This window comes from Myotis davidii, unplaced genomic scaffold (genome assembly GCF_000327345.1).
Source record: "Myotis davidii unplaced genomic scaffold, ASM32734v1 scaffold49, whole genome shotgun sequence".
In the NCBI taxonomy this organism is placed as follows: Eukaryota; Metazoa; Chordata; class Mammalia; order Chiroptera; family Vespertilionidae; genus Myotis; species Myotis davidii.
The window spans coordinates 6,289,891-6,315,440 of NW_006300375.1; the positions used below are offsets into that span (position 1 = coordinate 6,289,891).

General features: G+C 36.9%; 1 protein-coding gene across 1 annotated transcript in view; it reads right to left on the minus strand.

Moving 5' to 3' along the window:
• Positions 1-25,550, minus strand: part of CNTNAP2 (contactin associated protein-like 2) — a 1,235,176-nt gene that overhangs the window by 945,537 nt on the left and 264,089 nt on the right. The window contains exons 4-7 of the mRNA XM_015572712.1: positions 18,359-18,562; positions 13,914-14,098; positions 8,395-8,538; positions 6,846-7,110 (exon numbers count right to left, since the gene is read on the minus strand). Of these exons, the coding sequence (XP_015428198.1) occupies positions 6,846-7,110; positions 8,395-8,538; positions 13,914-14,098; positions 18,359-18,562 (798 nt within the window). The remainder of the gene's footprint in view (positions 1-6,845; positions 7,111-8,394; positions 8,539-13,913; positions 14,099-18,358; positions 18,563-25,550) is intronic.

Genomic DNA, 25,550 nt, shown 5'->3' on the forward strand with positions numbered 1-25,550 from the left:
ATGAGTGTGTGTGCGGGGGGAGGTTGAGGGATAATGGGGGGGGGATAAGGACACATTTGTAACACCTTAACAAATAATAATAATAATAAAAAAGTATGTTTCCATTCAGCTTCATGATGACAGTATAGCCACTTTAGGAGTTGAGATATAAGACAAAGTCACTTAGGTGAAGCTACCCAGGAGCAGTACACTGTTCACCTAATGCTTTCTACGTGGCACCATGTGGCTCTCACAGCAAGTCTATCTGTGATTTGGGAGAATAAAGTAAGAAAACTGCACTGTAGAAATGTCCAAGGTTATCTATGTTTATATCTATAACTATATAGATCTATATCCATCTCAGTTTTAGCTTTTACTACATAAGAAGAGATATGTTATCCTAGAACAAAGCTAGATTCCTAAAATGAGCACAGTGCTCCGTGAATCAACCTTCATCACTCTCCATGGTCTTCTAAATCCAGAGCCATGTTTAATCTTCTGCACCTTAAAATAGATTTCCGGGTTTTTCTTAAGCATCTTACATATCTAAAAGTGCGTCCAAAAGTAAGGAAATATAAAAAATAATTTTTGGCTACTATTTTTAGACATATTTGAAAATTATTTGGAAATAAAGAGATTTGTATTCATTGATTCATCATTAAGAGAGAAAATAAAATCTGCTATTATTTGATAGCAATAGTTTTAAAGGGAAATGCCTTTATATATGTGAATTCATCTATCTATCTTACTTTCTATCTTTCCTTCTATCTGTCTAGGCAAAAATGGGTTGAAATTTACATGGAAGGCATATAATTTGTTCAAAATTAGTTATACATATATTCAAATAAAAGCGCATAGATCCAAACCCAAATTTCTGCATCTGAATATGAAATGTTCCATTTGTTACATGAATACCATTAATAAAATTAGGCTGAAGCTCATTTTTTAAGAACACACTTTTTAAAAATTGACTATGTAAATGTTTCTAATTAACTATGAAACTAGAATTTTTAAATTGATACAACTTACTCTATGTAATTTCTACTTACAATATTGTTAAGCTTGCTTTTCAGAAATGTCATTTCATCCTTCATTATTTCATAGTACACATTTTTCTAAACAGTAATAAATATTTATTGCAATACATTTTGATATTATGAAAAATGTACTAAGAAGTTAGTCATGGACTAATAACCCAATAACTAAAGATGATAAATATTAGTATTATTCAGATCTTATTTAATTCTAAACTATTTCTTAGCTTTTTGAGGACTTTAATAATATTGGGGACATAGTCTACGTATATTTTTGTACAAATTTTAATTTACCATATTATATTTTCCAGTGGTATTGAATTTTATTTGAGAAATATGATTTCTCATGACATGATAGTATTCCACATAAGGATGCAATGCGCAGTCATCCCTTCATTTAAAATATTTGGTTTGTTTTCAATTACTATTATGTTTTCTACATTATGACATATGTGCACTCCTTTGTTTTTGTAAAATCAGAATGACTCAATGTTAACAGATTAAAGGGGAGTGACATTTTTAAGGCTTCTGATCATTATACTTTTACTTGACTTAAAGAACACATATATTACTAAACAAAGTCTCCAGTACTTCTCTAAGACATTGTAAAACAAACCCCTTGAAGCATATAAAGTAATGCCTAGATAAACACTAGTTAATTTTGAGTTGTGGAAATTTGATTTAAGAAATTATAAAAGCATATCAACAGTTTAAAATCACAAAACTGAAAATCATTCTCAATAAATAGTTAAAACATTAAAAAATAGTATTACAATCTAGACCTTTCTTTCCTTATGTGATGAAAAAGTAACCTCATGTAACACGCTATCACTGAAATTTGCAAGTTAAAATGAAGTAATTCCTTCAAATAAAAATGTGCTAACTACATTTTCAGATGTTCATAAAACCAAGAGGAGAGAGAGTCTAATTCAGTGATGGCGAACCTATGACATGCGTGTCAGAGGTGACACGCAAACTCATTTTTTTTGGTTGATTTTTCTTTGTTAAATGACATTTAAATATATAAAATAAATATCAAAAATATAAATCTTTGTTTTACTATGGTTGCAAATATCAAAAAATTTCTATATGTGACACGGCACCAGAGTTAAGTTAGGGTTTTTCAAAATGCTGACATGCTGAGCTCAGAAGGTTCGTCATCACTGGTCTAATTGCTTAGTACCATAAGCAGTCCCAGGGAAATGCATTTACTGAGATCAAACTGGTAACTTGCTAGCATTTACCAGCAAGTTCCCTGGCTACACAAAAAGCCAAGAAAACATCTATTCCTTGTGCTATGGTCTGTATTTTTATGTTTCCCAAATTCATATACAGTTTGCCCTTGAACAACATATGGGTTAGAGGCACCAACCCCCCATGCAATCAACAATGCATATATAACCTTTGATTTCGCAAAAAAACTTAACTGTTAATAGCCTAATGTGGACTGGAAGCCTTACTGATAACAGACATTCAATGAGCACATATTTTGTATGTTTATGTATTATATGCTATATTCTTATAATAAAGTAAGCTAGAGAAAAGCAAATAGTATTTTAAAAATCATAAGGAGAAAAAGACACACTTACAGTATTTACTGGATAAAAATCCACATATACATGGACCTGCAGAGCTTAAACCTATGTTATTTAAGGTTCAACTTGATTGACATCGTAATGCCCAGTGTGATGGTAGGAGAGGGTGAGGCCTTCATGAGGTTATTAGGTCATGAGGGTAGAGCTCTCATGAATAGGATCAGTACTCTTACAAAGGAGGCACCACAGAGGTCCTTACCCACTTCCACCAGGTGAGGACACAGCAACAAGTCCCCAGTCTGCAACCTGGAGAACGGCCTTCCCCAGAATTCGACCATGCTACTGCCATGACCTTGGGCTTTCAGCCTCTGGAATTATGAGAAACAAATGCCTGTTGTTTACATAGCACCCTGTTATGCTCTTTTACTAGGACAGCCCAGAGACTAAGCTGCTTTCCCTTAACACACCCAAATGGGACTCAAAGGTTAACAAACAAAAAACAAATAACAAAAAATAAACAAACAAAACACACACACACACAGACACACACACACACAGAGACACACACACACACAAATTCTCTTTGGAGGTAGAATTACAAACAAAGGTGATATTTGCTGAGTACTACTGTCCAGTGCAGTAGGGAAGCAGAAAAGTCATTCTAAAATGAAGCAATGTCCTCCTGAACAAAACAAGGAGATTTGAATACTTCAGCTTACTAGTAGCAAATGGTTGATTTAGAAACAGGGCAGAAGCTGAATGATTTTGCTGAAAGGCTTTGTTTACATGGATGGAAATTGATTTTTTTTTAAATAGGTGAGAAAAGTCATTAATAGAATTAACTTTCCTTCCACTATATAAATGCTGAATCACATTTTATGACCTTATTCTTCTCAACTGATCACAACTTTAGAGTATTATTCTAAACATCGATTTGTGATTTAGTGGCATAAAATTAAGGCATTTTATGATTAAAAAAACAACAACAACAAAAAACACCTTACTAGTATTTGAGGGTTTTTTTTTTCCTCTCTTTTTCCTTCCTTTTGGCTACATCAGATAATAATACATGTGGATTACTTTTTTACTACTATTATAATATCATAATTTGTCTGAAAGGCACCTTTAGTTTTCTGATATAAAATGATATAGTAAATCCCCCTGAGCAACAAATGTTGCTGGAGGATTGGGTGGGTGGAATTCCTCTCTCACTGGTGGGAGTGGGGTTCTTGTGATATCTTCAGAAAAGGAATTCTTTAAGGTTCATACAGGTGAATAAATAGTTTTTATTTGTATACAGTTACATTTCTTGATTTGTAAAGTTCCATGTCCCTTATTCCAGGCTTGGAAAATGTGCAGCTGGGATTCAGTAGAGCCAGTGCCCAGTGCCCAGACTTTCTATTCCATGGTAGAGCTGAGTCTGATGTAGCATCAGGCTAATCACCACGCACTGTGTGGACCCCACATGGCCATGAGACGGGGGGGTGCACACAGGGGAGTGCACCCCTGCAACAGGAGCCCCAAGAGAGCAAGAGGGCCAAAAGCACAGGAGCCAGGAGAGCCAGGGAGAGAGCTCTCTGTGTTTAGGAATTAACCGTCTCAATCTCATGTCCTTGCAGTGGCCATACCTATTCTGGCCACTGACTATTCCCAGGTGTGACTGACAGATAAGCCTCTTCCCCTGTCACCCAGATCTCACTGGGCACCTATCTATTGCCCAGTCCCTTCGCCCATTTATTTGCAGGCAATAGACCTGGGGAGTGTTAAACTGCAGCTGCCTGGCAAAGCCGTATAAATGGTATGTCTATATCATTTAGTCTCCCCTTTGTTCTTTTCCTGTTAAATAATAACCAGGTTATTATAATGACATCACTAGAACTTTAAAAAATTCCCACAGTTCAATTGAGGAGACAAATCTGTAGGTTAGTGTTTTCCAAACTGTGATCACAATTTGTTTTTAGGTCATAAAATTATTTAGTGGCAATTTTTTTAATGGGAGAGAAAAAGAAAACATCCTCATTATTAGAGTACATCTAAAGGTAACTTATTTCTCTAAATTATTTTTTCATTGTTGCTACTTACACTAAGTTACATTTAATTGAATTTGGTAAGATGCATTAAAATATATTTGAAAATTGTGTTCTATGCACATTCTATATATTTGTAGGATGAATGAATGGAGTTATAACATATTGGATTCCCTCTTTTCCTTTTCTTTTTAATAAACACAATTTCAATGAGTACAGGATTCGACTTTTTAAAAATGTATGTGTATCTATTTACTTACTAAAATTTCTCAAACTTGAGAAATGATATCTGATGCGATTTCAGTTTTTACTACATGTATAGGAAAAAAAACACAGCAGTGATCTGAAACACTAAGGTATTTTCATTACAATATATAAGAGGGAGACTATAGAAATATTTAGATTTCATGCCAGTTTCCCTTAATTTGCATGGATAATTGGCTAAATTGACACAAATTTCTAAAGACCAATTTTATCACACTTAAGCAAATCTATTAAAATATATTAGTTGTTAAGTGTTGGACTTCTTTATTCTTTATGTTTTAATAAACACAGTTTAAATTAAATGAGAGTATGTTGGAATCCTAAATTAGACCAAATTCAATTAGTAACTGTTGATCACTATGTCTAAGATCCTATTCTTTCCATTATAATGGTCTCAGGAAGTTGGGTTGGTTAAGAGCACTCCAGGACGGAGGCCTTGCTGAGTGTTTTTATGTGGTTCGTCACTAGAAAAGAGCCATGAATCATGACAGGATTTAGTGAGTGTTCCGACTGCGGTAAATATTTATTTGTGTATTTGTTTTATGTGCTATACTGATCTCTCCAGATATTTTCTATTTACTAAATCTCCCCAAGTGAATTTGTACTGGGAAGTAGTGATAAAATATGGTTGATCAATCATTTTGACTTGGAACATTCAGGGGAAAAAGCACAACTAACAAAGCAAAAACTGAAAAAGTAAACATCTAGGTAGTTCACACCAGCCTTTGATTTCAGAAACACCTCTTACAGAATGGTCACTATGTCTTCCTTGAATTCTTTTCAGCAACAGTCCATACAGAAACACAAAGCCTATTTACAAAAAAATAAATAAAATAAAATAAAAAAACATACATCCTGCTGCAAAAGACACCCTGTTAGTGAACACTGGATCAAAGGGCCACTGTGCTGAACTTGACAAACATTCCCCAGGACACCTCTTCTGTTATAAGTGCTGTTCTACATGCCAACGATAGAACAGGCCTGGCTACTGCCCTCAAAGAGCTGACCACACAGAGGGGAGTGAGCCGAACACAAATAATATGACCTGCTAGGAACAGTGTCAGGGGTATGCATATGGCGTCACCAGTGAACCTGGAAAGTCTAGCCTGCAGGCAGTCATGCAGCTGAGCACTCGGTCAGGAACCTCCTCTCTGTGTTTTGTACATCTGTCCAAGGTGCTCAGAAACATCAGTTTTCTCTGTCGTCTAGGGAGTGCTTTACAAAACAAACACAACCATTGCTAGAAACATCTAGTGAAACTGTGTGAACATTTTACTGCTTATCACTCCCATAACACGTCGAATTTTTCTTTGTTTAGAATATCCCACTTTGCAATTTCAACTTTCTTTGTACCACATTACTCAAAAAATATTCCAAGGTTGCTACGTCTGTTCAGGTAACAACAGTGTTACCTAAGTGTCAGCTTATCATGCCACTGTGATGTCGAGTTTAAAAAGCACCCCCTTGGTTGACACGTGCACGTTGTACTCACTCCTGTTTGCTTTTCCCCGAACATTTGCACAAATTTAACAAAATCCTTTGAAGTTTTGATTCAGGCGGTTGAATAGACCTTTGAAGTCATAATTAAATTATTATAATCCCATTACTAATTGTAAAAGATATCTGAATGACCATGAAATCAAAAGATACCAGGTACTAGTATGTTAGTAAAATAAATATTCTTTGTTTTTAAAGATAAAATATTAACTTAAAGAAATATCAATTTCTCCACTAAATAGGAATTAGCATTTATAGGAAATAGAAGATTTTGGTGCCCTAAGGCAGTCCAACCAACTTTTCTCCTCGCCCACCCCTCACCTTCTCAGTAAGGTTCCAAGTTTCCCTTACTCAAACAGTACTTAGGGCAACCAAGAAAGAATTTCAGACGGGATCCAAATATAACCACCAGCATGTAACACCTACCAAACCAAACCAAACCAATGCAACTTTATCTGTGGAAATCGCCTCAGCAGTTTCAGGAGCAAACATCAGGAGATTTCACTGACCTGAGGAAATGTCTATTTGGCTCATCTTGGTCTGCGTGACATTGATGTGAACACCAACTTTGCTTTCAGTGAGGTCAATCTCCACGTTGCCCAAATTATCTGCAAAGTGACTGAAAAGCAGGAGGCCATTGGGGTTCCAAGTCCTGAACTGGAAACTGACCACAAACAGGTCCTGGTGGAGCCGTCCAGGCACCTCCAGGTAACTGGTGGCATTGAAAAAGACCGGCACTGTGTAGGGCTCCACACAGGAAAAACTCAGGTTTCCCTGTAAAACAGAAGGGCATTCTTTGAGGAAAATGCAGAATAAAGTAAGGATCCATAGAAGACAGTAGACAAAGCTATAATTCTACATATTTCAAAGCAGAAATTTAGCCTGTCCCAAACTATCACATGTAATAGGCTGACTTGAATTCAGCAGTTGGATACCTTGACATGTATGCCTAACAAGGTGCAGAGTTAGTCATCAAGTTTGGATGTAACAAGCACAATCTATCATGAAATTGATAGGCAGTCTGCTGTGATGGACTGACCAGTGGATGGGCTGTGCATCTCTGAGAGCTTCAGAATGGACCACTGGACTCTCTGAAGACAGCAAAAAGCTGCTTCTCTCCCCCCTAAATAATGATGTATCAGCTGGGAAGGTGATGCCTCTGTCTTCTTCTGGATGTCCTATTCAGATGGCTATTATTATATTACTCTGGTCTCAGTGGGAGTCATGGTCATTAGGTTGCCAATTATTAAACTGATATTCTGGAGAAAATGACCTTGGGTTTTACACCCATACTTATATATAAATTTTAATTATTTAGTATCAGCATAGTTTTGGTTATTTCAGATTATTTTTTTTATTCAACTAAAAATCCCACTGAAATTCCCATGAACTGTGCTTACATAATAATGAATTAATGCTTATGGAAACAGTGACATGAATGTACAAAATTAAAGCAAAAATTGCAAAACTACTCCTTCTATCTCATAATCCCCCTATTTTGTACACACAAATTTGATATACTGAATTTTATATTGGTATACACTAAATTTTATATTCCAGGGTCTAAGTACCTTCCTTTTAAAGATCTGAAAATCTACATTTATTCTCAGCTTCTTTGATCCCACCATAATATTCTGAGAAATATGATTTTATATTTTTAACTGGGCCTTCACTTTTTTTTACACAACACCATTATCTATCTCTAGATGCATAGTTCTTTCACTTCAGCACATTAACTATTAAATCTATGGCAGACTCTCTCTGAATTAATATTAAAATTAAGTTTGCTCTGTACCTTCGCCAATGATTATTTTTACATGTTTACTTTTACCAATAAAACTCACTATCTATTTCCAGCTAATCCAACTCAAAATCCAGTATCGATTCTTAGAGTACATCCAGGATCTACACATTGGTAATTCTAAAGTCAGTTCTATACTGTTGAGCCCAACATGAGTGTGACAAAAAATGCTATGATGTTGTTATACAATAGTCCATAGAAAATGCAAGTTCTGTGATTTTTCTATGAACCAATATTTCGGGGGGCAAAGATCTTACCACATTTGAAGGTTCCAGCTTCTTCCTTCGTGCAAGATCAGTTATGTTGATGCCATTGTAGTTAATGCTTTCCATGCAGCCTTTGAAATTCTTTCTGCTGCTGGAACTGGGCTTACCAGAGAAAGGTATGCCTCCAAAGGTGATCTTTGAGAAAAACACCAACAAAACATTCATACTGTATTTGACTTAAAAAAATACCATTCACATTTAATGAGACAGAACTATCAATACAGGCAAGGTCTGTTGTATTTACATCAACCAATATATACAGACATTTTTCTGTCTCCAAATCTATTATATTTAAATTTTTGTTGTTATTGAAGTGCATAATAGTATTATTAATTCTGGCAATTAGATTATAACTTGAACAAGAAAATAGCAACAATCCCTTGAGTTTGTGCTACCCAAAAGGCATTTTATAATTTATCCTGAGAATGTTTTAAAACACTTTACACAGCAAACATATTAAGTAATATTAAAATACATCTTTATGTTTATCCTTCAAAGACATGCTATCAATAAATGCCTCTAGTCATCATGAGATAATCAACACTACTATATAAATTGATAAAACTACAGCCAAAAGCAAGGAATATTGTATTTACCTGACATAAACTTATTGTAGTCTAATGTCCTTTAAGGTCAAACATTCATTAGACTTATGGTGAATAGAGAAAATAGTTCAGGAAGTCTCATTACTACTTTGAGTAGGAACATCTTAGAATTTCGGGGCTGTAACTTGAGAAGTACAGGCTTATAGATATGATAGGTCTTTTAAATTATAAGGAAGAAGGTCACTATTTCTTCCCATGAATCTCTAGCTACTATTGCCTATAAAAAAAGATTATGTGTTTTCCATATATCTTTGGTCAAATTACAGCACTGTAATATCATTATCATATAATAGAAATTAGACTTACTTATGCATTGCTAATAATTAATTAGTAGTAAATGAATCTACTAATCATAGATGTAATATCATGATATGTAGTCTAGATATTATATGATTAATTATCACTCAGTGTTATCATCAATTTTTCTCACAAAGTTTTGAAAACAAAAGTTTTTAAATGTCAAGACTTCATATTTGATACATAAGGCAAAGATCTTTGTGTGCTAGGAGGCCATTAGAAAATTATGTTCCATTGTTTAACAACATGTCATTTTAAATGTCTAATTAGATTTATATTATCTCATAAACCATAATCATTGATGGCTTATGAGATAATATAAAAAACCCCAGAATAACTCACTTAATAAATTAAAAAAATAATGGTTAGCTATATATCATTTAATGTAAAGTTTATATATAGGAAGAAAAGAGGAAAACTGATAATATATTTAAAAATTAGAAAACTACAAAAGGAAAAATTGAGAATAACCAAGAACATAGAATTATTGAAAAACAGTGTTTTTAAGTAGCATCGAGCTGAACGTATTAGGTATATATAGGTTTACCTAACACCAAGGGTAAGAATTATTTATACTTAAAAATATTTAATTTCCTATCTATAATTTATTTTATCAATTTCTTCCCTAGTTGATAGTAATAAAATCTTTTATGCTGAATGACAGGCAGTATCACATTTCTTTTAGCTTAGGCAAAAGAGAACACTTTATTATAAAGATTTGAAATATTATATGAATTCAAAGTCAGGGATGCAGCTCATTTCATGAAATACTACGATCAGGGATGGATTTTATGAAGCATTCATAAAAAAACAACAAAACACCTATCCTCTTCAAACTTTTCCAAAAAATTCAAGAAGAAGGAGGACTCCCAAGCTCATTTTATGAGGCCACATTATCCTCATTCAAAAATGAGATAAAGATACTACAAAGAAAAAAAATATAGGCCTGATGAACATAGATGCTGAAATCCTCAACAAAATATCACATATTGAAATATACCTAAACCCCAGTTTGTAAGAGTTGTTTGATTCCTTCTTTGTGTGCATAGCTTATCTAGGGCTTTACATTTTCCTTTGGGAGGCTGATTCAGACACTCCTCGTTTCTCTGCTTTCAGCAACCCTTGGCACACGTCCTCCCTTATGGAAGGTGCTCCGGTGCAGGAAGCATCAAGGGCTCAATTTACCAGGCTCCTTACAACTAATAGATGCAGGTTCCAATCCCAGTTCCTAATGCAACTAATGATATGAGAATGTAACTAATCCCTTCTTTCTGGTTTTGTAGTCTCATCAGTAAAATAAAGTGGCTGGACCACAAAAATACTTTCTGAAATTGTAACTATTCTGATATTAAAAACTGTTGCAGTTATTAATCATCAGATATTCATATGCATCATATGATGGACTTACCACTGATATTGCCATTCAAGGATTACTCTGAAAAACAGCTGCATTAACCATCTTGTTAGCTACCAAGATTTATAAAGTGTGGCAGACTATTAAATACCTCTAAGTGTCCTTTCTCTCAACTTTCTTTAGAGGAAAAAAAATGCTTTTCAGTTCCACACATTGCTCCCTGTCTAATGGTGGCATTTACAGATCACTTTGAAGCAAGTTTTGGTCTCATGAGATTTAAATGAAAGGTCTGTGTGTGACTCCAAGAATTATAGTTCACCTTCCTTCCCTCTCTCTCCTTCCCGCTGGCTGGAAAGCAACATGGAATGAGTAGCACCCTTGGAGGGATCTGCAGTGGGGAGGAGGAGTAGCAAGAGGAGAGATGGGGATCTTGATGCCCGTGATGCTGCCATTTGAGCCCAGGGCTACCTGCCTAGGGGCTCCTTTTGTATGAAAGAGAATAAAAATAGGTTTTTTTCATGTGTTGTCTAATGAAGTATAACTGACATATATGGTGGTTTCTCTTACTTCCTGTTGTCTCCTCAAATAACCCTATAGTAAATGTGCCATTATATTCATTTTATAGAAGGTGAGCATGATTTCGCCACTGTCACACAACCAGTAAAGGGCAGAAAGGGATTCAAACCCAGGCTTTTCATTCCATGAAATTGATTCTCTCTAAAATCCTACCCAGGTGCTTCAATGGAAAAGGGGGAACCATCCTCTACTTTCCAATAACATCCTATCTAATAAAACAGAAACATGGTAATTGGCATACGACCACTACCCTTCCCATTGGCTAATCAGCGAGATATGCAATTTAACTGACAGCCAAGATGGCGGTAACCCGCCAACAAAGATGACGGTAACCCGCCAACAAAGATAGTGGTAACCCGCCAACAAAGATGGCGGTAACCCGCCAACAAAGATGGCGGCAACCCGCCAACAAAGATGGCGGTAACCCGCCAACAAAGATGGCGGTTAATTTGCATACTTGCAATGATGAGAGGTGAAAGGGGAAGGACTGAAGAATGGTGATCGGCAACCCAGGCAGCAGGCAAGAGTTGGGGGGTGGGCAACGGCTGCCTTTCCCAACCCCCGAGCGGGTGATCGCCATGGGAAAACTGGGGTTGCTGGCTGGCCTGCGGCCCTGATCGCCATGGCAATTGAAGGGCGGGAGGGCCTGTGTCCCTCGGTAGCCATGGCGATCAGAGGGCGGGAGGGCCATGTTGCAAGGCAGGCAGCGATCCGGACCCCCAGCATGGTTATCGAGGGCGGAATGGGCAGAGCACAGGCCAGGGAGCAACCCCGGACCCCCGCCCTGGACATTGGAGGGCAGCTCCTCTGCAGCTGGGCCCACTTGGCGGGGTCCAGGGACCGGTCCTTGGCCCCACTGCCAGCTTACAGCACTCCCTCCCAGCTGATTCTCTGCGGGGCGTGGGCGCGGGCCCTCTCCCCACAGCCATGGATCTTGGGCAGGCAGTGGCTGAGGCAGTAGCGGTGGCTGCAGTGTTGGCAGAGCAGTCCCAGATTACGAGAGGGATGTCCGACTACTGGTGTAGGCCCAATCCCTGTAAACTGGCAGGACATTTTTCGAGGGGTCCCAAATTGGAGAGGGTGCAGGCCAGGCTGAGGAACACACCCTCCCCCATGCACAAATTTCGTGCACCGGGCCACTAGTCCTATATTATAAAAGCCTAGGTGGCATCATACCCTCACACAACACCCATGCATGACATTGTCACAAGAGGGCTGCCACAAGATGGCCAGCTAGGGAGGGCAGTTGGGGGCGAACAGGCCACCAGGGGAGGGCAGTTTGGGGTGGCCAGGCAAGCAGGGGAGGGCAGTTGGAGGTGAACAGACCAGTAGGGGAAGGCAGTTGGGGGCGACCAGGCCAGCAGGAGAGGGCAGTTGGGGGTGATCAGGATGGCAAGGGAACAGTTAGGTATCAATCAGGCCAGCAGGGGAGTGGTTAGGGGGCAATCAGGCTGGCAGGCAGAAGCGGTTAGGAGCTAGCAGTCACAGATTGTGAAAGGGATGTCTGACTGCTAAACCGGAAGTTGGATAACCCACGAGGGGTCCCAGATTGGAGAGGGTGCAGGCCGGGTTGAGGTACATCCCCATCCTGTGCACGAATCTCATGCACCAGGCCTCTAATTAGTAAATAATTACTATCGTAAGAATAAAATAAAATTATAATTTGCCCTTTCATTTTATATGTATTTTGTTTTTCAAATGGCCACTGTATTCTTAGGGCATAAACATTTATTAAGTTGTTCGGGTCTAACCACTATAGAAGGGTCATGGATGGCTGTGGAAAGTTAATAAGACACCAAGGGTTCCGTGAATTAAGAAGTTCATAAGCCTCTGGCTGATTAATATTTCATCCTGCTTATTTTACTGCTATGCGTTGCTTGTTCATTTAGCATTATCCCTTTTCTCTTAGAATACATTATGCTGTGATTATTATGTTCTTAGAGAACTCTTGTTACTATATATGATTAACATTTTTGAATGGACATTTAAAGGTTGAATTGCTCTCCAAATACTTTATTAAAATACCTGGTATGCCTACCAGTATATTATGAGAATATATAATTTTACTAGACCAATATCATAGCTTTTTTAATCTTTGATCATTTGGAGGATAAGAAATAGCCATTTTTATTTAAGGACGATTTTTTAAAAATATAATCTATTTCAATTGCTTTAGTGACAATTATATCTGAGAAAATAGAACCTGTCAAAAGAACGATTAATAGTCATAACTTTATAAATGGCTTAATATAAATCAGAACTCAGGATTTCTTATTCAATATTTTGTAATAAATATTAGGCAACTCTTTGTTTATAATACTGTGTATTATGAAGTAAAATAGTGTAATTTACATTATAATGAATAAGAAATGGAAAGATTATAACTTAAATTAATTCAGGACTTGTTAAGTAATCCTGATAACATGATAGATGTTCGGTCTCTTCAAATTGTTACTTTGGCACCAAGATTTTAAAAATTTTTCAAATATTTATTATTTGAAATTTATAAAAGAATAAAATGACATATATTAATAAACTAGGTTTTGAAATTATAAGTTAATTTTTCTTTGGAGAACAAAATGAAAATGGTGAGGAAGGCACATAATTAACAATAATACAAGTGGGAGATGGAGGCAGCCACTCGACATTGATCACAGCTTATATGTCCTCAAGCTCACCTCATAGTCTAAGTCCAGGTAGTCGAACTCCCCGTTGGTGCGGAAGTGCTGCACGCTCCTGTCCAGCGTGAGGTCAATGCTCCGGCCCTGGCGCTCAATGACCACGGAGTGCCAGTGGTGGTCATCCAGCAGGCTCCCCATCATCACGGACGTGTGGCCATATATGGGGCCAAGCTGGTTGCTTCCTGCATCACGGGAATGGAAAAGAAATAAGGTGGTGACATCACGGCTCTGGGTAGAAGAAGACCTTTTATTAAAACACTAATAGCTCTAGTGCCCATCAGCAGATGAGTGGATAAAAAGGCTGTGGTGCATTTACACCATGGAATACTATGCAGCTGTAAGCATGGATGGACCTGAAGATGATTATGTTAAGTGAAATAAGCAAGTCAGAGAAAGACAAATACCATGTGATTTTACTTACATGTGGAATCTAATGAACAAAATAAACTGATGAGCAAAATAGGTCCAGAGACATGGAAGCATGGAGCAGGCTGACAAATCTCAGAGGGAAGGGAGGAGGAAGTGGGTTGGGAAGAGATTAACCAAAGAATTTAGTATATACATATATGCATAGCCCATAGACACCGACAATAGTGTCATGAAGGCCTAGGTCAGGCAGGAGCTCAGTGAAGGGGGACTAACATGGTGGGGGGAGGGAGGATGGGGAACATCTGTAAGACTCTCAACAATAAAAATAAATTTTAAAAAACCCACTATGAGTTGAGGTGCTTTGTCTACTGAGGTTGCTATAGGGAAAACCAGCATGTGACTAGACTTAAAAAGTTTTATTTTCAAAGTACATAAAAGCTAGTAAAGATGAAAATATCTGTTCCCTTAAAAATAATGAGCTTTAAAAAATTTAGGTTCCTGTTGAAGTCAGTGTCCCATGAGCTCTGAAGCCAGAGGGCCTAGCTTCTGATGTTCACTGATGCTGGGCAAGTTGACAACTTCTCTGGGTCTCTATTTCTTCAGATGTAAAAAAAGTGAAAATAATAGTACCTGCTTTACAAGGTTGCTGTGGGGATTACATTACTCAGTACATGCAAAGACCCTAGCACACTTCCTGGCATTTAGTGAATATTCATTAAATAGTATCTGTTAACAGTTTGTTATTATTGAGCTTAGTGTTGTTATTTTCGGTCAAGAAAATGCAGCATGACAATTGTCAATTTCCTCTGAATCCAAGTACCATAATCTTAAGCACAATGCAATATTTAATGACATGAAAAAGTATAGAAGTCACACTTTAAAATAAAAACCTGCAAAAATACATATGTTGCTTTCATCTAGTTTTGAAATAAGATCTCCATAGAAATAAGACTACAAATAAGAGGGAAAGGCTGTGAGAATTCAAAATGTTTACTAAGGTCATCTGGGGATGCTGTGTATATACTATATACCACTTTCTATTTTGTCAAGTGAAATGTTGCTTTTTATGGTCAGGCAAAAATAAATGCTATAAAAATATAATATTGTTTCAGAATGAAAAGCATAATAAAAATAAGAAAAACACAGAAATGCCTGAATGATTAAATTATTTCCCCTTTTTCCCATATTTAAGGTGCTAATGATACCTATATCTGGCATTTTTTATGTATTTCCTAGATCAAATGTTCTTCCTTTGGTGATGAAATCAAATATGGTGATTGTGGGTGTACATTGAGGAGGAAGGGAGAATTCCAGGTGAAAGGCTACATTAAGTTTTATTTAAGTAGTTAGACTAGAACACTAAGCGGCAGCTAGATGTACCTGATATTTAGGTAGTGGCCTAAAAAAGGGACAGTGAATGACTGTTTCCATGGCAGCCATAAACTTTAGTCAGTCAATAAAAGCCCTTAAGTAAACTGCTATCCAGGGAAATGGTACTGATAGTGATAGTGTGTGTGTGTGTGTGTGTGTGTGTGTGTGTGTGTGTGTGTGTCGGGGGCGGGGGAGGGGGTGTCATATGAGCAATTACTTGTTTCAGAACAGTAACGTAATGTCACACCTTTGTAAACACACAGTGGCTCTGTATGTTTTACATTTTTTTAAGAAAAAAGTTTGAAAATATAAACTTTTAAAGATATAATCCAGTTGCTGTGTGTGTGTATTTTTAAAAATAACTTACAAGTTTCCTGTGTTTCTCTCCCCATTTCCTCCTTATTAACTTCATTTTTTTTCATGAAAATTATATAGGTTTCAAATGTATAATTCTCTATGATACATCATTTGTATATTGTCTTTTTAACTCCTATTGAACCTTGTTTCAAAAAAATTATTTAGGGCTAATTTTCTCCTAGGTAACACATATATACCTGTTCAATAATAAGAGTAGAGAAGCCAAAACCGGTTTGGCTCAGTGGGTAGAGCATCGGCCTGCAGACTGAAAGGTCCCAGGTTCGATTCCGGTCAAGGGCATGTACCTGGGTTGCGGGCACAGATGTGCAGGAGGCAGCTGATCGATGTTTCTCTCATCATCAATGTTTCTAACTCTCTATATCTCTCTCTTCCTCTCCGTAAAAAATCAATAAAATGTATTTTTAAAAAAAGAGTAGAGAATACTATGAAGAATTTATATGTAAAACATTAGCACCTATTTCCGTCACTATAAAGAGTGTGGTCTATTTCTGTCCAGACAGCTTTTTTTTTATATTACATGCATATTATTCTGAGAGTAAATCACCAGTAACCTCTGTGTTGCTAAACAGTAACCTCCCTTTTCTGTCTTCTTAAGTGACATTTTAAGAGACTTCAACACAGTAACCACCAATTTTCTTTTCCTCGTCTCTGACATCACATATTCTTATTTCCTCCTATCCATTGCCCCCTTCTTCTTAGTTTCCAACCAGCACCGTTTTTTGTCAATTTCAGGCATGCCACTCTAAGAGAAATCTCAACTTTGATGATCAATCAGCAACTAAAATGCACCCTGTCCAAACACAGAAGTCTGCGGTTCCTGGAGGAAATGTCTAAGAAATGAATGATCCTCTAAACTAATGTTCCTCTACAGAGAAAATAGAGCTTTCTCTAGTTCTGAAAATGGCACCAAAGTCATATCCTAGGAATTACCTTTTACTTGATCTCTTCCTTTCTTACTAAACACCCAATTCATTACAAATGATGCTGAAAGTGCCACTAAAATCATCTCAACAGTGGACCTATTTTTCTGCATCTCCACTGACAGCCACCTTCTGAAAGACAGAGACAGCTCATCTTGTACTTGAGGAGTCCATCTTCAACTCTCATGTGGATGGAACCATTATCTTTCTAGAGGTCTCAGTAAACTTCTCATGCTTAAAAAATAGTATCTAACCCTGTGCCATGCTCTACAGCAAGGGTGGGGAACGTTCTGCTCATGGGCTGCATAAGGCCTGTAAAATCTTTTAGTCTAGCCCTGTCAACGCATTAGGGATGAGTTAGTTTAATTTTTCCCCTAAATTTAGCAGGCTAAGTTTTAAGTTGATTATTTTGTATGGCCCACAAATGATGTTATAAATATCCGAATAGCCCATGGCAGAAAAACGGTCCCACACCCCTGCTCTCCAGGTTCTTACAGATTTGAACAATTCTTAACTTTTGGATTTCATCTTCTCTCTCAATTACTCACTGCCTCTATCTACATCATCTTCCTTGCTCAAGGAACGGCAAGGAAGGGCTCTGTCGGTAGTGACTGCTTCCTTTAAAAGCTCTTCTCCCATGGTTGTCTTTTGTCATTGATAGCAACTTGAACATCTTGTAGAGGACCTTTCTCAGTACATATTCCAATATTGACCCCTCTTACCTCTGCAGAATTATATTAGCCCATTTAATTGATTTCATACTATGGTTGAACTTGGTGGGCTCACTTATATGAAGGTTTTACTCATTGAATGCAGTCAACTCTTTGTATCCCTGGACTCAACCGATCATGAACAGAAAACAAATTTTAGCATTCCTAACATTAGATTCCAACCTTGGATTCCCTACCTCAGATTCCCAATCTCCAATAGAAAATACTGTTTTTAATCCATGGTTGTTTGAATTTGCTGATGCAAAGAGCTGACTGTAGTCAAAAGTTATATGTGGGTTTTCCACTGTGGGAGGGTTTGCATGTTGTTCAAAGGTCAACTATACTTATTATTTGACATCATTTCTTTTGACTTAGTTATTTTAAGGTAACAACACATAAGACACTACCTTACCCCTCCACTAGGGCATAAACTTTATGAGCCCAAGGTCCTTCTCTATTTGTCCACCACTGTATTCAGATACTAATATATACCTTGTACAATACAGGTGTTTTGCAATATTTTTTGAATGAATAAATATATCTATATATCAATATATCAAACCACTGTGGGTTCAACTGAACTGATAACAATGTAAACTTTTTTTAATAATTTACATTTTAAGGGTTACACAGAATTAATACTTCTCTAATGGAAATATTAATGGAAAGAATGATGTCAAAAGTTGGAACATACCTAGGTTTAAACTGAAGACCAGTTTGGCTTTTTTCAGTTCCAATGTAATGTAATCACCTTGCTGTCCTTCCCCGTGTAAGATCACCCCTTCACTCTCGGTGGTTTTAAATTTCAAGGCAATGACATCTTTCAGTGTTTTCGTCTTCTTGTTTTTGAATCTATATGGCAACACAACATGGCCATCAAAGTTGATAACATCAGCCCCTGAAATAAGAAAAACAAACGAACACATTATAGTTCAGTTTTTGTATGTTGCCATCCAGTGTGAAGTACACCTATTTCCAACCATTATCTGCACAGAAAAAAAAAAGGAAGTGTTTTATTCTGAGAAATATGGAGTCCCGGATTCTTGTCCTATTTCTTCTTTTGACTTATCGTGTGTCCTGTGTGAGTTGTATTGCTAGTAGTCATCAAGAACAGTCTTCAGCCCTGCCCCTGTGGCTCAGTGTTGAGTATCTACCTATGAACCAAGAAGTCAAGGAGGTCACAGTTGGATTCCTGGTTGGGGCACATGCTCAGGTTGTGGGCTTAATCCCCAGTGGGGTTATGCAGGAGGCAGCCAGTCAATGATTCTCTCTCATCATTCATGTTTCTATCTCTCTCCCCCTCTCCCTTCCTCTCTGAAATCAATAAAAATATATTTAAAAAAATAATGGCCTTCAATTGTAATTATGTTGAGTAACATAAATGCCATCAATGATTTATATACTTCAAATTTTTATGTGGGAGTCTAGAGTTTATTTGAAATAAGTAAAAAACTTAATTCCTGCAGTACAATGAAATCTTAATGTCTTCCTTTTTAAATGAGGCTAATTCTTATGATTTTAAACTACACATTTTATCACAAATTAGCTTTCCTTTGACAAAAGAATGAAAGCACTTGAATTCAGGGTTTGGTGATATAGTCAGCTTCTAATGTTTTTTATATCTTACTACTTTTTGAGTAAACTTTCATGGTAGTACTCTGATTTTATGGCTAACTGAACTTAAAGAAGCTTTTTACCATTTTCTCCTGGGCCTCCCATCTGTCTGCATTTTCATATTGGCTCCCTGCCTTTAGAATGAATGGAAAATCCAGCTACTCATCTTTTTGACTACAGTGAGCCTTAGCCATAAATGAGTTAAGAGAACAAATATCTAGTCTATATTATGACTATAAAAGTTCTAATTTGATTTTAAGGCATTTCAATGGAGACGAAATTATATAAAATTTTTAGAAATATAAACAATTTTGTCACCATCCTCAAAAGAAGGTGACGGTGGGGATTTGTTTTATAGCTGCTACTTAATGCACCCCTGAAATGGGAATGGAATGATCTAATTTATTACGCCATGTTGGTCAGTGCCTTTCCAATCCAAGGATCAAGCTTTGAGCACAAAATAGAAACTTAGTTCTCATAATTAGAACTTTGTCATTAAAAGTATTTTTTAAATCCACTTATTTGACTTTTAATTTGAAATCATAGCGAACCTAGTCAAACTGGTTAGCTCTAATTACTTTAGAATTACAATACTGTCTCTGAATTTGGGGTAAGGGTGACAGAAGGAGACTTGACTTTGCGAGATGAACACAATACAATACAGAACTGTACACCTGAAACTTGTATAATCTATTAACCGATTTCACCCTAATAAGTTCAATAAAAATTAATATATATAATAAAATTAAATTTAAAAAGAAAATTTGTTCTTCCTTCAAATCATTGATAGATTTTGAACCGTTTAAAAATGTTTACCCTATTATATCAAATATTTGCGTTTTTAAAAAAATAGTTTAGAGAATTCCTGCATTCTAAAAAGTTCAGAGAAAAAAATAACTTTGACATGTAAGTTATAATTCTAATAATCTGTTCTTTACTGTCCATAAAAAGACTTTCTTAATCTCCAGAATTCTCTTCTTTGAGACTATGACTCACGGAGGTTTATTTTACTATGGGGGAAAAACAGCCATTAATTTTGGTTTCGCTGGCACTGCAAAGGCAATTAGACTTGAGCTTAATCAACTATGCTGTCCCAGATGAATTCCAAGTAAAATATCTTTATCATCTGTGATGAAAGATAAAAGGGAGAAAAAGTGAAATCTGATGATGATAATCCAATAGTTAGTAGATATCATTTTTTGTCTTGAAAAGTTCATAAGGGAAAAGTCGGAAGAAAGGGATACATTCTGAATTCTAGAAAATCGGCACTCAATTTTATATCAGTGACAGTTGAACAACAGACACATCATGGTTTTATACACCTGTGATATATATTATTTGACATAACGTATTTCCCATTCATGTTCTCTGAGCTTAGATAGAAGCAAGAATTTATCCCTCCTCTATCTTCTCCTAAATCAAAATCTACATTCAGTTTTAGGTATAGAATAGTGACTTATGCAAATGTTGATGTCTCTCTTCCTTGCATTTAGAGCTGTGGGGCGCGGTATGGTGTTTTGGCCAGGTTCAAGCCTCAGACTAATGAAAGGACAGGGTCCTCTCATTGCCATGTGCAAGTCCCAGCTGGAGGACAGGGCCCTCCCAGCACAGTCATAGCCAAGGGCTGTGGTTGTAAGCTTGAACCTATGGTCCAAACATGTAGCCCCATGTGCCTTGTGATAGAGTTCAGGTGCATGTAGTTAAGTGAGGTTGAAACTCATGAGAATGCTGTAAACAACTTGATCACATCCCTACTTTGCCTCCTGGCATCTGCTATAAAATAAAGACATGGCTTGTAGACGCTGTTGTTGTCTCCTCATCAGGGAGGCAGCATCCCACCGAGACCCAGCTATTATTCTCTTGTCTGTCTTTCCTTAATCCTTTCACCACCACCCCCGCCCCCCCACTCGAGATCACCCTTGGCGTGCTGGCGTGGCACAAGAGCAAATAAAAAAGTGACAGAAAGATGGGAATAGTTTTTTTTTTTCTTCAGACAGTCCTAGGATTTTTTAAAAATATATTTTATTGATTTTTTTATAGAGAGGAAGGAAGAGGGATAGAGAGTTAGAAACATCAATGAGAGAGAAACATTGATCAACTGCCTCCTGCACACTCCCTACTGGGGATGTGCCTGCAACCAAGGTACATGCCCTTGACCGGAATCAAACTTGGGACCCTTCAGTCCACAGGCTAACACTCTATCCACTGAGCCAAACCGGTTATGGCAAGTCCTAGGATATTAACAAAACATGAAGGGATGCTATTCAAGCCACCAAGCCTCATCTTACAATGGTCAGTGGTTAGCGGAAACACTGACAAAATGCTTTGCAACTCAGTTCTCTCTCATTATGTAATGAAAGGTGATCCCTTTTCAATGGGTTAATTGCTTTCACAACATCAGTGTGTGACTGTAATCTTAGAGCTGACCTTGAAATTACAAAATTCCTGGAGATAATCTATGATATACAATGTATACATGAACACATACCATACACTTTTAAGAGAGTCTGAGGTATTGAAACACCCAGAATTTACTTTTATTTCCTATAAAAATACATTAAGATTTTATTTGACATCTAATAATATGTTGTGGTTATTTGGGGACAAGCCACCATTTTTCACCCCATTACCCTGATTGTGTATCACTCCCTAGAATTAAGTTTTCTGTGCAGTGATTAAACCTGCATGGTGGAACTGTTTAAGCAATCTGAACAGCAATAATAGCTAGTCAAAAAGTGAATGCAAAATCATAGTGCTTCCACAGTTTTGTTTCTAACAATAACTCTTGAGAGCTGGTAATGTGCCCACTTCTCAAATAACATGGTAGAAAGCTTCTCTTTTTTTCCCCATTGTTACATAGTCTACTTTATGAATTTGGATAAGATATTTTGGAGAAGTTTTTACCATCTAAAGATTTTAATATTTAAAAACACCATTGCTATATTTAAAAAATATATAATGCATGCTTATTGTTGATAAGAAATTAAAAAAATATAATAGAGAATGCCCAAACACAAGAGATCACCAATGTTAATGATTAATATATTAGTGTGTATCCTTCTAGATTTTATACACTTACTTATCTATCTAGTTTATGGAATAATCCATGAATTATGTGTGTGTGTGTGTGCATAAATGCATATGTACATATATATGAAAAAGGGAGAGAGGAGAATGTTATTTCATTTGATCATATTTCAAAATGCATAATGATAGTTCAATATTTATAATGTAGGAAACCTGAATATTATAGCTGATTAATATGTTTTATTGACCTTCATGCACCAAGGTACATATGTCCTTTACCCAACTTCCTCTAACATTAACATTTTCCATAACCTGGTACATTTGTCAAATCTAAGACATTAACTTAAGGATAATGATTCACTGAAATACAGACTACTTTTCACAAATGTCTTTTTTTTCTATTTCAGGATCCAATCAAGATTCTCACATTGCATTCAGTCATCCTGTTTCATCAGCCTCCTCTAATCTGTAGCATTTTCTCAGTCTTTCCTTGTCCTTCGTAACTTTGACCCTTCAAGAACTACTTGTCAGGTATTTTGTAGAATCTTCCTCAGCTTGGGTTGGTATGAAGTTTTTTTTAGGACTTGACTGGTGTCTCTGTTGTTTAGGAAAAACACCACAAATTGTGGTATCCTTCTTCTCATCTCCCATCAGGGCAAGCCCAATTTGAACATGACTTCTCACTAGTGATGTTGATGAGGGTGATGTCTGCTTATTTACTTTACTGTAAAGTCACTATTTTCCCTTTCTGTATTCTTTCCTATGGAAATTAGTCACCATAACCCAGCCCATAATTAAGGTAAGGGGAATTAATCTGCACCTCCTGGAAGAGGAAGTGTCTACATATATTACTTGGAATTCTTTTGTAAGAAAAATGTGTTCTATTCATTCATTCATTCACTCATTCATGCATTCATTCTGCATGCATGTATTCATTTATTCAATTATTTATTTATAGCATTATAGATGTCTTCATCTTCATTGAATTTTTTGAATTTAATCCAATATGTCTTTATTAAGAACATTCTAGCTTTAGTTATTGGGAGCTCTTTCAGATGGGTTCCTCTATACCTTGCCTCCTCCTGCTCCTCTGCCTTCACCCCTCCTCGTTTCTCTTCTCTCTCTTGTCTTTCTCTCACTTTTTGGCACTTCAAGATTCTCCAAGCTCATCTTGAATTTCCCCTTCCCCAGATCTGGAATCAGACATTTTTCCAAGGAGCCCCTATTCCTTTTACTGTAGAATAGTACTGAGAAGCCGGCAGGTTTTTGTTTGTTTGTTTAATTTGCTTTTGATAAAGCAAAGGATACATTTCCCACAAATAGATGTAATTGTTATGCACCTCTATGATATATTCTTCCACACAAATCGACTATTGAAAGAAATAAAAACTTATAATAAAATGTTTCTTAGTAATCTATTTCACAATTATTTGCTGTGATTTGAAACACTTTTCATTTTAATCAAATGTTTTTGCATAAACCATGAGTTTTGAAAACTAATAATTATTATTTATTTAAGGGGTTACTGATTACTAATTAAATACATTAAAGTACCACAACCACTCATATATCAGAGGTTTTAATTGTCAGATCAAAAGAATGAGAAAAGCAAACTACATTTTTGTGCTGTTAGGGAAAAGTCATAACATTATTATTTGACTTGGTAATATGTACTTGACAGACATTAACTCTGGCGAAACACTGTCTATCTCATCTCTTCTGCACACAGTTAGGATCTGATTTTTTTACTTCTAACCCCTGCTTTTTATTTCAATACAGTAGTATCTGTGGTTTAAACCTAAATAGATTTCAAAATGTTAATAACAGCTAATTTAGAGGAACAGCACCAAATGAGCCTTCTCTAAATCCTTTTATCTATTCACCTATTTATTTAAAATTTTATTGAATGAATTGGGGTGCCATTGATTAATAGGATTATATAGGTTTCAAACCTATATAAACCTATAGGATTATATAGGTTTGTGTGTTCACCACAAAGCCAAGTCTTCTTCCATCACCACTTATCACCCCTTTACCTTCTTCTACTTCCCCTTTCCCCATTCCCTCTGGTAATCACCATATTGTTGTCTATATTTAAATCCTTTAAAAAATTATCTAAAGAGTCTGAAAATCACTTCTACTTCAAGAAAAATAAAAATAAAAAACCAAAAACCTTAAAAACCCTTTCATGAAGGTCAGCATCTCACATTTTATGCAATATTTCTCCTTACAATGTGTTGTTTTGCTCATAAGTGCTTGACAAGTTATACTAGAACAAGGAGAATATCAGAGAAGTCTGATTTCATTTGACCATAAAATTTGGACTCCAATATCTAATTACCCGGATGACTGATCTGCATGGACCTTCCACAGGCATATCTAACTCGACTTGTCCAACGGTTAATTCTTTCTCTGGCCCCATTGCTCCTGTCTCAGGACAGAGATCTGGGATTTTATTTAGCCCCTCCCTTCCTCACACACTCTCCTGTGAAATTCAGCATGTCTATATTTTTCAAACACAAAGCTTACTTTTTACATGTACTACCAACAGGCTACCATCATCTCACACACTGGCTATTGTATTATCATTATTAATAGACAATTTCCATTTCCCAGTATAATTTTCCTTGAATCTATCCTCCACACAGAAAGATCTTTCCAAAATAAACTTTTATTTTGCTGAAAGCTCTTCAGTATGGCCTGCAAGGCCCTCAATGGCAGACCTCCTGCCTTCTCCCACACCCTCATATTTTAGTTCATCTTTCTCTTTATGTGCTAATGACTGTGAAATGACTAAATCCCTTGCTAACTTCACCTAGTGCCTTCTCTAATGCTATGCTCATTTCCTTGAACAAACATTTATTTTAAAAATCTAGTTTAACATCCCCCAAGCCTTACCTACCAGAAAAGCTTCAGTATAGGAAACACTCCTGCTTGTTGTCCATGGCACCCTTGCACACATTTCTGTATCCCCTCTCATCTTATATGGAAACTAGAGGCCCGGTACATGAACATTCATGCACTGGAGGGGGGTTCCCTCAGCCCGGCTTGCCCTATTTACTTGAGCCTCAGGCGGCCCTGCATGGCTGGGCAGCCTCCATCTGAGACTGGCCTGCACCTCGGGCCGGCCCTGGCCCTGGGTGGCTGGGGGCTGAGGGGACTGGGGGATTCTGGAGGCAGGCAAGCAGCAAGTCCTGGCCCGCCTTAGGGCGGGCCCGGCCTTGGCACACCCCTGCTGCCCCCGT